The sequence below is a fragment of the Puntigrus tetrazona genome, chromosome 13 (assembly GCF_018831695.1).
Source record: "Puntigrus tetrazona isolate hp1 chromosome 13, ASM1883169v1, whole genome shotgun sequence".
In the NCBI taxonomy this organism is placed as follows: domain Eukaryota; kingdom Metazoa; phylum Chordata; class Actinopteri; order Cypriniformes; family Cyprinidae; genus Puntigrus; species Puntigrus tetrazona.
In genome coordinates, this window is record NC_056711.1 from 2394681 (window position 1) to 2408910 (window position 14230).

Sequence of the window (14230 nt, forward strand, 5' to 3'; positions counted from 1 at the left end):
GCGAAGTCTGAATGAGAGTTTGTACTCTGGTGAAGGTGCCCTCCTTGGAATATGATTAGGCATACTTATAATTTTATTGGAGTAATATTTTATTGGGGTATCTGTATTTTTCCTCCAGTACTTGTTTCGTGGGCCACAACCTGATTATTATAGTGATTATTTGCGTATAACTGTTCAGTAGTAGTTATTTCATAATCATTTTCCTTGAACCTTAACTTGAAGATAATTAATATTGTTTATTTTAGGAGGTGTGACAGAATATACAGTATTAGTTACTGATTAGCTAACTATGACGTAACACGATCATAAAATGGTATTACATACTAATCAGTTAACACTTTTTCAGTTTCACAGTTACCAATGGGGAGTTAAGTGCTAATAAATAATTACTTGTTAGTTCTTCATTAATTCCTTATTAGTTATGCACTAAGTAAGAAACAGTACAGCTCACGCCCAGGGAAGATGGTGCAAGTCAGACCGTGTAAGAAATGAATGATCCTGTAGCCACAATCTAAATTTTACTGTTAATAATGTATTTACGAATCATTCTTTGCCAGAATAGATGGCGAATAAAAGGAAAGAGGCCATGGGTGAAGCACGCTTCAAGTGAAACTTGAGCATCGTCATGGCAACGGTTCGTGGAAACGTCAGATTATGTCAGAGTTTGTTGTCGTTTGTCAGAAAACCTTTTCACACTGCTCATACAATTCATGACCCAACAAACACTGATGAAAACTAACTCCAACCTACTCCAACAGGGGTGGTACACTGATCCAGCTAACTCCAACAGTCTAGTTTTTTTGCCATTGGTCCGTGTGGTGTGAATCAGTTTTTAAGTAAAACTTTACTTCTCCACAATTCACAAAAACCAACTGTGTGTGTGTCTGTTAACAGATGTCAGTCTGATGGTCTGTTCTGCCTAAACGGCCAGTTCTTGGCCAGAATAAGCTACACTGTGGACAAGTTAGCTTTTCTGCAAAAGGGTCTAGACATATGAGACTATACAACATAAATTAACTTTACTTAATGCTATGCTAATTATTTTGTCATACTGTATTGAATCTTTCATAGTGGAGCATTTTTCTAGCATCTCTAAATCTCTCTCTACATCTACCTGTGTGTTTTACTGATTGATAAGGCAAGCGGTTTGAACAGGAAGCAGTTGGATTGATGGCTTTCTCTGAGATTACTGCACATTCTTATGTTCACTGGCAAGAGCTGATGCTGAAAACCATGATTAAATGTATATGATTAGAGAGAGAGAGATTACTTTAACCAAGTTGCTTAGACGGCTGAATGTATAAAACAGTAATACAAATGCAGATATTTGCAGAGAAAAGCTTTGTGTGTCTGTGTGTGTAAATATTCAACGATAACCTGTCAGTTACATGCAAGAAAGAGTCTGGTACAGTTTTTTGTGATATTTAGGGAAAATACCTGAAACCTAAAAAACCCTGAAAGCAGCGAAAACAGCAGCGAGAGACGGAGATTCACAGGTTGTCGTTGAAAATCAAATACAGCATTTACATAAACAAATCTCTTAAAATCACATTAAATCTTTATTGAATGGTGAATCTGAAACACATTTTATAGTTCTTCGACAAATTCATAGGTGCAAAGTATATGATAGTGGCACAAAGTGCAAGTTTTAGATTTTTTGGAGTCAAACAAAACAGCATTAAAATAGATGGAACAGACTATTAAGAATTCATCTCTTTTTTTATTACTTTGTATTGTATTATAACTGAACACAACTTAAAAAAACATTCTGACTGTGAAGAACCATTAAATAGTCTAAAGAACCCTTTTTTGCTCTATAAAGAACCTTTCTGTGCTACAAAGAACCTTTTGTTCAAAGGAAAGGTTCTTTGGATATTAAAGATTCTTCTTGGAACCATACACCCTGCCAAAAAGCCATGAAGCACATTTCACAAGACCAGTAAATTATACATCTTACAAACTTGACTTCTTTTTCTGTTCAAAGCGTATACGGATTCTTATTTTTCCACGTTTGCAAGCATTATAAATCAAACATAGTGATCAGTATTGTAAGTACTGTGAGATAATGTGGATTTCTTTGTTCTCTGTTGAGCATGCTTCTGTTACAGGACTGATAGAATCCTTACATCTGTTTTCCACCCTGTTTTCTTGAAACGCTAAACTTCTCTTGTTTCTCTCTTTGTGCTCATCTGTGGTAATTGGAACTGCTGTTGAAAAGCACATTTGTTGACTTTCACAGAACAGAAATAAAAGAAGCCACAAGGTTTTGATATCTGTATTTCGAAAAATCCTCATTGGCTAAAAATATATAGTGAAAGTTGAAATGCCTAGCTTATAGCTAGCATGTTTTGACAACATAAAAGTTTGACAAAATTAAGTTTTCACATCTTATTCTCCATCTCTCTTTATTTTTTCACACACACACACACGTACACAAAGACATTTATGTGAGCAAAAACTTCTCAGTGCTTTCTTGCAATAGCATCTAAATAATTCTCTTTAGAAAATCTACCTGACATTTTTAGGGGTGAGGTGGCAGCACTCTTAAACTTACAGCTTTGCTATAATTAGAGAGACACGACTGCCCAGCAGTGCTGAGACACTGCAATGAACCGTCCTCTCTTGCTTTCGCTTCCACTCTCGACAACGACTCTATCGCAATGCCTAAAAGCTCTGCATGATGTGTTTAAAGCCTGCCGAGGTCACTAGCATTCAAACACTTATAGACAGACAGAACTGTCAAATAGATGACCCTAAAAAATCACGACTCTGCTAGGAATAACACACCTTGGAATGTGGCGACTGACCAATCAGAATGTAGTATTCCACGAAGCTGTGTCCCACACAGGAAACTACTAATGATGGAAGTAAGCCGAAACATTATTATACTGAACTGTCATCCATACGTCTACGTAGTCTATTCGTTTGAAATGTTTATTAGAATTGATATGAATTTACATGTTGCCTGAGAAAATGATGTGTATTATTTTGGTTTGAGAGATGGAAGATCGCGCTGTGCACGTATACACACCTCCAAGAAAACACAAACTTCTTGAGTTGCATAGAATGCATTGATTCACACACGCATTTAGTGCTTCTTGTTTGCACGACATTAAAATGGTTCAGTGTACAGCTAGCCATGCTTTATCCCTTATGTGTTCACTCTTTAGCCTCAATACGGCAATATTTAAATGACCCTTTCTCTATGTACGCAAAACAGTCTCTGGTGGACATAAAAGATCAGTTTAGTCCGTCTGTCACAGGTAATAATGTGTTTAGTAGCAGCTGATGTAAGGGTTTTCATTTTGCTCAAGCTGCAACAGTCTGTTCCGTGTAAGAGTAACACTGCGAGGTTAATTAACTTTTTAAAGCACAGTTAATCATGAAACGGTTAACCGCTGCATCCCAACTGTCAACTGTTAGTCATTAGAGTATTCATAGACTGTCTGCTTAATGTCACTTTATTTCGATGGTACATTTATTTATCCAAATTATATTTAAAAAGCACAGCCACTGTTGCTAAAATTTCTTTAATCGAAATAAATGCCCAATGTGTTAAACAATTAAGATCTCTGTATTCAAATTATGAAAATATTCAGAATAAATTTAACATTATTGGTATTGGTATTTTGCTACTATTCATAAAGTGACTGATCTCTCTCTGTGTGTTTTCACATCTTTGTCTCTTGCAGCAGGCACCACATATATATTTGGGAGAGACGGTGGTCTGATCACGTACACATGGCCACCGAACGACCGTCCGAGCACACGAGCTGATCGGCTGGCGATGGGCTTCAGCACTCATCTGAAGGAAGCTCTGCTGGTGCGAGTTAACAGCTCCTCTGGGTTAGGTGACTATCTCAAACTGCACATTGTAAGTGGACAATTTCTCTGTTTTACGTAGTATTTTATAGAAGAAAAACTAAAATCACATTCTATTATGGTACTGAAAATGTTTGAAAGATCTATTTTTTGCTGTTAAATGCTTATGCTGTCTCACTCAATATTCATTACATAGCTAATGATAAATTTGAGTGGAAATGTGTGATTGTCATGTGGTGTGTACAGGACATTGTTACCAGATGTAAGCTTACACACAAGGGACCATATTTTAACGATAACGAAGTCAAAGTGCAGGTGCACTCACTTTTTGTATTTTAACAACTGTGCCTATTCTCTTAATCAGTAATGGGTCAGAGCCGTATCTCCCATTGCCTTTAAGAGTGAGTTGCGCTCGCTATTACATGATGGAATTTGTTGGCGGAAAAGCTTAGCGCTTCTCAAGATCCTCTGCCTCCTCCGCCTCCATTTGACTGAACAATCTGAAAATACTTAACATTATAAAACACACTGACTTGTTATATACACTGATTAAACCGAGGAGTTCAACGAGTGATGTTTTGCTGAAATTACATGTTAAGTGGCCAATCTTTCAGACATCTGCGTTGAGTCACACAATAATGTTCTTTTACACTGTAAACTTTGTTAATGGAAAAGCAAACACATGCACACACTTTTACGGAAATGCTAAATTGTCGCAGCAGGGAAGAGTATTCACACACACACACAGTGACTTGCATGGGCACATGCGAAAGTGTCATCGCTTTTTAGTGCTGCAGTGTGGAGCTGTGTCAGGTCAACTCTGGCCTGTGGGTGAATGTGGGTTTCGAGAGTTTCACCTCTGCTATAAATCAGATGGCAGCAGGGGCACATCAGAACAGATGCATAAAATAAGACACATCACACACACAGCACCACACATCACACTGAACATGTGCAACAACACACATACTGCAACTGTCCTTACTTTGCAAATAAAAATGTATTTATTTAAAACCAGAGACAAAAGAAACAATATTTCAGCTGCTCACCTCATTTTACATTTGTTTATTTTATTTTTCTTAAATGCTTTTATTCAAAGAGTTTGCGATGTTTCAAAAGATTGCAGTTAAAGAGGCAATGGCACTACAAGACCTAACAATATAAAAACTTTCAAACCAACATTGTCTAGAAGAGTACAAGCTAGAACAGGGAAGGCTTTAAAAGAATTCTCCAGATTTTTTGGAAATAGGCTCATTCTCCAATTCCCCCAGAGTTAATAAGTTTTACCATTTTTTACCATTCAGCCAATCTCTGGTTCTGGCGATAGCGCTTTTAGCATAGCTTAGCACAGATCATTAAATCCAACTAGACCAGTAGCATCGCGTTCACAAATGACCAAAGAGTTTCAGTACTTTTTCCTATTTAAAACTTGACTATTCTATAGTTATATTGTGTACTACGAGTGGCGAAAAAGAACAAGTTGCGATATTCTGTGCTGATATTATTAGGAACTATACTTCCATTCCGGTGTAATAATTAAGGTTTGCTGCTGTGCTATGGCTGCACCAGGTGCAGTATCACGCTATGCTACTAGTCTAATTGGATTCAATGATCTATGGTAAGCTATGCTAAAAGTGCTCTCGCCAGACCCAGAGATCGGAATGGATTAAAAAATCTTTCCTAAAACAGTGTTCCTTTAAGGAATCATTAAAGCATAGCAGTTTGAAATATGCTTCCTAAATATTGTCAGGGATTCATCCGTCTAGCTAAGAATATCATTTTGCCAGCAAGGAACAGTGATTGTATCACAAGGTATTCTTTACTCAGGCTTCTGAAGGAAATGTAGACTCACGAGAGAGAGTGAAAGTATCAGTGTCTTGAACTTCATGCAACCTGTAACTGGTGGACAGTATAGATAAATCAAGAGCTGTGAAGGGTCTCTTGGTCTTATTAAAGACCTGTCCTGCTGCTGCCCTCTGAATCATTTTTTGAGGTAAATCAGGACTAGTTAGTACATAATTTATATTTTTTGTGAGGGGACCTAGCACAGAAAAGGGTACCTAAATTCACTGCAAACCCTTGATTGGTTGACTAAATTCATCACTTCATCACAAGTGTTTAATCTTGTCATTATACATTACTTTCACTCTATTCTCTTATTCGATACTGTTCTGTCCTCTGACACAATGTGTATTGTTAAAAACACTCTATAAATAAAAATGATTGAATGGTTGTTTAAACTTGCAACTAAAGAACATGATTTTATTAAATTGAAAGATGATGAAATTTACAACCAAATGTTTGCAAGACATTAATTGGCAAATAGAGTCAGAAACAAATTGAATCCAGGGAGGAACAGACAGAGGGAGGAGCCATGGAATAGACAGGAGGAGTCCGGAGCAGGAGGAGATCCATAGGAGGAAAGGTCGGCGACTCCATGGTGCTGACCGATGGCAGCGGAGCAGTTGGTGGAGGAGACAGAGATGGAGGCGGAGAGCCGAAGAGCCAGGGTAACGCCAAGGAGCATGAGAGCCTGTCGCACCGGCAACAGATACAGAGACATAGAACAAGAAGGACGCAGCAGAGCCTGAGCGACAGAGCTCCGAGGTAAAGCCAGAGGGATGGAGGAGCCTGACAGACCCAGAGGAATGGAGAGACGAGGTGCAACCAGAGGAGTGGAATCTTGAGGCGATGGATGGTCAACAACAAACCAAGGCGGAGCCGGAGGGATGATGATGCCTTGCGGAGCTGGTGGAGAGGAGGGAGCTAGGAGCCAACGGGGGAGCCAACAGGTCTACAGGCCGAGGTGGGCTCGAGGACTAGGAGGCTGGACAGCGAGGTGACTCCAGACCAGCGGGGACTCCAGATGGCTGGGCGAGACCAGCGAGGACTCAGGACAGCTGGACGGGACCAGCGGGGATACATGGGATGTGCCAGACCTATCTCCAGATCACAGTCATACAGCTGGTCTTTTCTTCTTCTCTGAGTATTCTCCACCGTGGCGTGCTCTGTAGCCGGCTCACGCACCTGGTCTGACGCAATTGGCTTGGGTCTGGTGGCGCTCCATGAATCTGTCACTCTCTCTGGCGATGGCTCTGGGGTCACAGTAGACGCCGTTCCTCTGGTGGGCATGGGCTGTGGCTCTGCGTTGCGGTGAAGTGGTGGGCTGGGCTCTGGATCTGGAGTGGGGCTGATGTCGCTGTCCTCGAGCTAAACAGTCACTGGCGAATTGCACAACACCTGCACCCACTCAAATGTAAGTGGCAACACTCTCTCGAGGACCGTTCCCGGACAGCTTCGCTTGTGTGGAGGTGTTGAGTCCACGAAAGTGGATTGAGCACAGGAAGCTGTCCAGGTAACGTGAGTCGTAGGCGAGATCAACAAATTCCTCTGCATAGCCTTAGAGAGAGTGTTCCCCCTGCTCCAGCAGGAGGATGAAAAAATTTGGGTCATTCATCAGGATAAGAAAAAAACAAAAGGGGAAAATGCCGCTATTACCTTTTTTAGGGTCCGGTCTGGTTGAGGGAAGGAGGACTTGATGAGCATATAACACTTTAACAGTTTTAATCATAGGCAGGCAGGCAGGCAGACAAGCAGATAAACTAAATCACACCTATTAAAGACAAGACCGGACGATTTAACGGAAGCAAACAGGAACGTATATACACAAAGTAAATTATATAGTTGCCATGACAAACTGAACACAATGAGACAATAAACCGAAGACAGGAAGTAGGTCACAGAGCACGTGGGACATGAAAACAACATTGTGACACCTCTGAAGTTGACATAAAAATAAAGGTGAGCTGCACATTTCTTCTTTTTTTGTTCACTGATCTGTTACTCCTTAGAAGTATTACTGCCACCTACTGTGTATATTGTCTTTAAAAGAACGCTGTTATGAGAATGTTTTCTATTAAACTGATAAGAAGTTTTTTGTAGTGGATCACTGTTCGCTATGTAAGTAAGTACTGATGGCAGTGGAAATGCAAGCTGGATTAAGCCTTGTTTGTATTTTCGCCTGGCTCCAGCAGTGAGGCTCCGCTGATTGCACAAATAGACGAGGTGTCACACTTATTATTGTATTGTTTGAAACAACAATTATTAATTAGCCCTTAGTATTAGTAATTGCCCTTTTAAAATAGCTTGAAACTACTTTGAGACGAAGTTGCAAACTTGCTTAAACAAAATAATTAATTTCTTTATTTATAAACTTTTTGGTTGTGGGTCCATTTGGAGCACACACATGAAAATCACTACAAAGTAAAAAGCTAAATACTTCATAATCGCACACTATGAATCATTAATTATAAGTACACCCTTTATAAAATATTGTCCCAACAATAGTAGTCATTAGTAAATCAGTTTATAAATACATGTATTTATTTAACATGCCTTGTTCCTAATTTATATGTGAGTGGTTAGTAAATAACGTAATAATTCAGAAATTAAAAATTCATTTTTAATAAGGTATGAAATTATAGATATGCTCAAGAACAATACATTTATAGCTGTATTGATAAACTGCTTTCTAATGCTATTAATGTTAAAACAATGTTTTATACGCTTAACTAATGATTCATGGTGTGCAGTTTTTTTAAAGTGTTACCAAATACTGTAGATAAAATACTTAAAACTAATAATACTAAATTGAAATAAATTAAAAATTAATTTCATAAATAATTTTCATTTGATTAATTGAATGAATTAATCAGGGACCGATGGAGTTTAAATTTAGATAAAACTGCTTCCGTTTCATATAAATGCCAATGAAGACATGTCTGTTCGTCCAGAGTCTTCTCGAATCTGTGCATCTTTGTAAGCAAAGCACTGCACGGGAAGTTACAAAAAAAGCTGGGCACACTGCCATTCAAAAAGGTGCTACACGCACTCAACGCGTGTGACTGCCGACTCCAAAATCGCTTCATTTTCACTGAGTGCCCCTTTGTGCTTGTGTGGAAGCGCCGAGTATAAACCTGACTTTACAGGTGCTCCGTCCTGAATGATACAATACCGCACAGTACTGACCAGTAGCACTCAGTGGAAACAAGCCGTTACACCTTCACCTACTTTACAGAAGGTGTGATATTTAGCAGAGCCCTGATGTACACACATCTTGGTTTACAAGCCTTAGATTGCTATCAGCACCTCTGTGCCTTCAGAAACGCCAAATGGACAATTTGTTGTGGAAGATAAGGAAAGCATAAGTCGTGTTTTTTGACCCTTCAATCTGCAGGTTGATAAATTATGACAATGCTGGCTTTTATGGGAAATGTGACCGTAAATGCATGAAACTTAAACTTGAAGCTGAAATAGGTAGACCTGTACCCACACCTTCTATCCTGACAGAGAAAGAGAAACTGTCAAAGAGAGATCAGCAGCTGTATCCTCCGGTCAAATTGAATCCCAGGACGGTAAGAGCTGCTGACTAGCACTAGCACTTGAAGAGGTGTAAACTGGATGCAGGTTAATTAGATTGCAGTGTCAGATGCTGCAATTTAGCAGAAAAACTAGAATGTCTTGAATATGGTTCACAAAATTGAGTAGAAAAGACAAGAAGAAGGAGGTCCCTTTCAGCTGTTTGATAGGCAAGAGTTGTCATCTGCTTGAGTCCACTCTTAACTAGACAGACTGTTCTCACTGTGAGTGCTTAAGTCTCAGGACACTGTGCTCTAGGGAAGCACTCAATTTAAATATGAAAACCCAACAGTGGAACGGATCAGGAGGTTTATACTGATGAGCTCCCACAGGCTCAGGTCCTGTACGCTTCTCACTCTCCCAACTCTGCAGTTTCAAGTGTGTTCTTCACGTGAGCGGACTTCCATCCCTCGTCAAGAGACCACTGTTTGGCCATGTTCAGTGGTTCAGATGAAGGAAATGATGCCATGTCTTTGGCGGCCTGCCAAGGGTAATATTGGTACAGCCACATTTGGACGGGTGTGGAGAAAGGATGACATGTCAACTGTTCAGAGCTCCTAGTGTGTCTGGCACTCAGAACATTTCAATCAGAAATACAGAACCAATATTTTCTTGCTTGCAGGCTGCACAGTCGTATATATAAACTATCAGGTCTCAATACAATGACTTGGCTCTTATTGTCATTGTCTATACTATTCTATACGCCACTAAACATTGTGATTGCTTAGTGTTGATAAGGTTTACCACTCAGCGTGTCTTAATGAAATGCTGACAAGTTGTCACATTGTTTTTTGCATGAACCTGGTATATTGAGATGCCATTGCTTTCAACTAGGTTATGTAGCACATACTGTGGTTGAGTGTGTGTGTGTGTGTGTGTGTGTGTGTATACAACATGCATCAGGTGCTACTGTTTTCAATCAGGTAATAGTATAAACTTCAGTGAGGCTATAGGTGAGAATGACAGGGTGGAAGGACAGGTATGGGTTCGTATACCCATGTGGCTCTTCCTGAGGTGAGTGAGATGTCAGGTGTGATGTTATTCTGGAGAAGCTCAGTCAGCTGTGAGGATATCGTCCTTTAGGGTATTTGTGAGGCAGCGTGTTTCAGTGAAAGGAGTGGAATAAGGGAAGAACTGAAAGACAAAAACAGACCTGAGCAAACAGTTTGGGGATTTCAGATGAAGTCCAATAGAAGATTTTTGATTGTTCAGTAAATGGTATAGCGATAGAAATCACAGCCGTGTTTATCTCAGGTCAGTGGTTGGCAGGTGTTATGCTCTGAGGAAATTGTGTGAAGTGTAGACTGACCCACAAGCTAAGTCACCCTTTAATCCAGAATGGTGTGTATATTGCAGTACTGAAGCTTAGCAGTACAAAGCTAAGCACCATTTTCCTGAGAAAATCAAATGCCCACAGTGTAATTACTCAAGTTGTGTTTGCAGCAGCTCTGATTCTGTTAAATTTCCAGTTTAAGGCTTTATTGCATCTTGATGATCAGTGTTTTGTGCTCATGTGCGATAGATAATTAATCTGAAGGCTCTTTCATGGGCTTTTTGCTCTGTGTTTCGTGCCAGTCAGCCATCAGTGTTTTCCAGAGCATGTTGTGTATATGTTTATTCTTGCCACAGCTCCGCTGGGAAGTCTGCCGCACGCAATTCCCAGCACACCAATTAAAACACCTGCCCATTGTCATGAACTTACACAGATCACATTACATACCCCTATGAAACCTGCTGCTGCGCAAGACACACACACGCACATAGACCCAAACTCCCTTCACAGCACAGCGACTCTGGCACGCGATTCATCCCTTCAACTCCCTGCCGGCAGCCAGTTTACTCTGGTCTCAAAGGACACAGTGATCAAGTCATCATACATGCAGTTATTATGATGCATGTGTGTGTGTGATGCACTTTTGAGGGGTGAGTGTGCTTTTAACAGTGTTAGAGCATCTCCTTCCTCTCATCACTGTCACTGTGTTTCCATAGTAACAGAGCAGGTCTGTTCTCAAAATTGCTTTTAGATGTTGTATCAGTGGTTTACACCTGTATGGATTACATTCTCTATCCTAAAGAATAAACCTTTATCATAAGAGTTCATTAGGTATTATTCCAACCATGTGTACTTTCACTAAAACATGTATACTCACATGCATGTTAAAAATAAATACGCAACAAAGTACAAGATGCTATTATAAGTCATGGCTGAACGGCATTTTTAGACAAAATGCGAATTTAACTACTACTGTGTAATCATGCAATGATGTCAAGTGTATGCAATCATATTATTAAAGGGTTAATCCACCCCAAAATTAAATTTCTGTCAATAATTACTCACGCTCAGTTCCAAACCCGTATAACTTTCGTTCATCTTTGGAGCACAAATTAAGGGTAGGACTTTATTTGACAGTATGTGCACTTCCCTGGTAAATACATGGTAAATATCTTTTACCTATAGACAAATGAGTGATAACAAGGTACTTACCTTAAGTGTTTGTACATGGTAACAAATAAAAAACATGGCTGTACGTGCATGGTAATTTGTTTGTACATGCAGAAGTGTGGGTAAGAACCTTCACTTACAGGTCAGCCAGTTGAAGTTTAAGATGCTGAAACAAGCTGTGTCACAAATCAGGTCTAATTTTTCACGATAGATCTGAAAGATGCATACTTCCACGTAGGCATTCATCATTCTCACAGGAAGTTCCTGAGGTTTGCTTTGAGTGGCATATCAATATCGGGTTCTTCCCTTCGGCCTAGCACTTTCACCCCAAATGTTTACGAAAGTATTAGATGCAGCCCAAGCTCCACTTCAGCTCCAGGGCACTCCAGTTCTAAACTACATTGACAAATGGCTAATATTAGCTCAGTCATTAAAAGCGAAGTGATCAGACATCGAGATGTCATTCTAGCTTATATAAGATGTTTGGAGTTAATACTCAAGAAAAGTGTCCTTTCTCTGATACAGAGGACCAGTTATCTAGGCGTGGTGTGGGATTAAAAAAAACGATGCACGCACGAACGTCCCCTGCTCAGATCGAGATGATTCTCAACTCATTCAAGAGAATGAGGGAAGACCAGTCACTCACTGTCAATCAGTTTCAGAGGCTGCTAGGTCTGAAGGCAGCTGCGTCCAACGTGACCCTTTGGCCTGTTGTACAGGAGACCCCTACAGTGGTGGCTGAGGATTCGCATGATCAAGGACAATGTGTGCAAGCCTTAGACAGGTGGAGAAACCCTTAGTTTCTGAATCAGGACCTAGTGCTGGGAGCTTTGTGTTTCTAGTTCTCGTTAGCGACGGAGTCTCTCACCAGATGTGGAGCTGCCGTGAGTGACCGCTCAGCCCGCAGCCTGTGGACCAGTCGTCATCCCATGTGGCACATCATCTGCCTGGAGATGCTAGACATGTTTCAAGCACTGAAACACTGAGAGATCATCATGTGTTGGTGCACACCGACAACACAGCGGTCCTCTTAAGACCTCTTAAATCTACCAACGGGGGTTCCGCGTTATTTGTACAAGCTGGCATACCAGAGCCTCCTGTGGTCCCAGGACAAGTTCCTCTGACTGAGAGAACTTTACATTCATGGACACCTGAATGTGGAAGGAGATGTACTGTCAAGACATTGAGGCGGTGAAGCAGATACAGAGAACATTTGATCAGACAGAGGTGGACCTCTTCACAATGTCCCCTCAGCTGTGGTACAGATATATGGCCGAGGCTTCATCTGTACATATTTTCCCCCAATGCCGAGACGGTTTTCACCTACTATTAGTAACCCCATTCTGGCTGGGTTAAGTTTGGTCTCCGCTAACAAGAAGGGAGAGCCATTCTGCACCCCCGCCTGGAGTTATTTCTCCAATCTAGATTCCCCTCTACGATGAAAGATTATGCCCTGAAGTGAAGGTTCTTGACTTCAAGTTCGCCAGCAAGACCCATCTAACTGCCCAGTTGGTACAGTTCTGGAGTATTTGCATGTGGCAGATTTAGGCTTACCACTCACCGCTCGAAGGAAAGACAGTGGGTAAACAGCCCCTGGTGATACGCTTCCTCAGCGGTGCATTAAGGATAAGGCTGCCAGTACGATTTGTGTCCTCCCATGGGACCTAGCAGTGGTGCTAGAGGCTTGGTGTTAACCACATTTTTTGAGCCACATTTTTTAGAGTAGATTTGAATCGCTATCTCACCCTCAAGACTGTGTTCTTGTTAGCACTTGTTAACACTTCTCTAAGAGAGTGGGTAACTTTCATGCCCTTTCATTGGCACCTTTACTTCCCTTGTTCAGTGTTAGTATTTTCTGTTCAGTGAATATCATGTAAGCTATAGGGAATGATTTAGGCAGCGTAAATATGCTTTCGATTGTGGCAAATGAATGTGCCCCACAAACCACAGCAGTGATCGCACTGAGCGATTCATATGTACGAGTAAGAATACATAATCAGGGCTTTACATTAACAGATGGCAACCTGCAAAATGTGGGTGGTTTTCAGCTGTGGCGGGTAACACAGCCATCTAAACAAACTGTTTGAACGTTTCAATGACTCGTTGATTAAAATAGTCACTTACTGCCACCTGCTGGTGATTTAATTTTATTATAGACTACCTTTTAAAACACTGAACTCACAACATTATGCTGTTACAAGTTTGCGTGCTCATTTCATATGATTAGTAACAGGTAACATTGGTAATATAATTGGTCAGTGAAATTATTAATAAAATGTAAGAATTAGTTATGAAAGATTATGCATGCATTTAATATGGTTAGGGAAAATGTATATAAAATTTAATTAACAAGAAAATTGTGGCCAAGGCTGAGTGGCTAGTAAATTTGTAAAACCACTAGCCACAGTGGCCAGTGAGCAAAAAATTCATTTTGAGCCCTGATTATGATCACTATTTTGTTTTAATAAGAGTTTTATATTGAATCTAGGGGCTAATCTTTTAGACGGTGGCTGTCAAATACAGCTTCACTGAGCTCAGCAGCTCTGG

General features: G+C 40.4%; 1 protein-coding gene across 12 annotated transcripts in view; it reads left to right on the plus strand.

Annotated features, from left to right (window-relative positions):
* The window catches only part of nrxn1b (neurexin 1b), a 110226-nt gene that overhangs the window by 80175 nt on the left and 15821 nt on the right, over nt 1-14230 (plus strand). For all 12 annotated transcript variants that reach the window (XM_043255121.1, XM_043255118.1, XM_043255120.1 and 9 more), the window contains one exon: nt 3693-3874. In XM_043255121.1, the coding sequence (XP_043111056.1) occupies nt 3693-3874 (182 nt within the window). The remainder of the gene's footprint in view (nt 1-3692; nt 3875-14230) is intronic.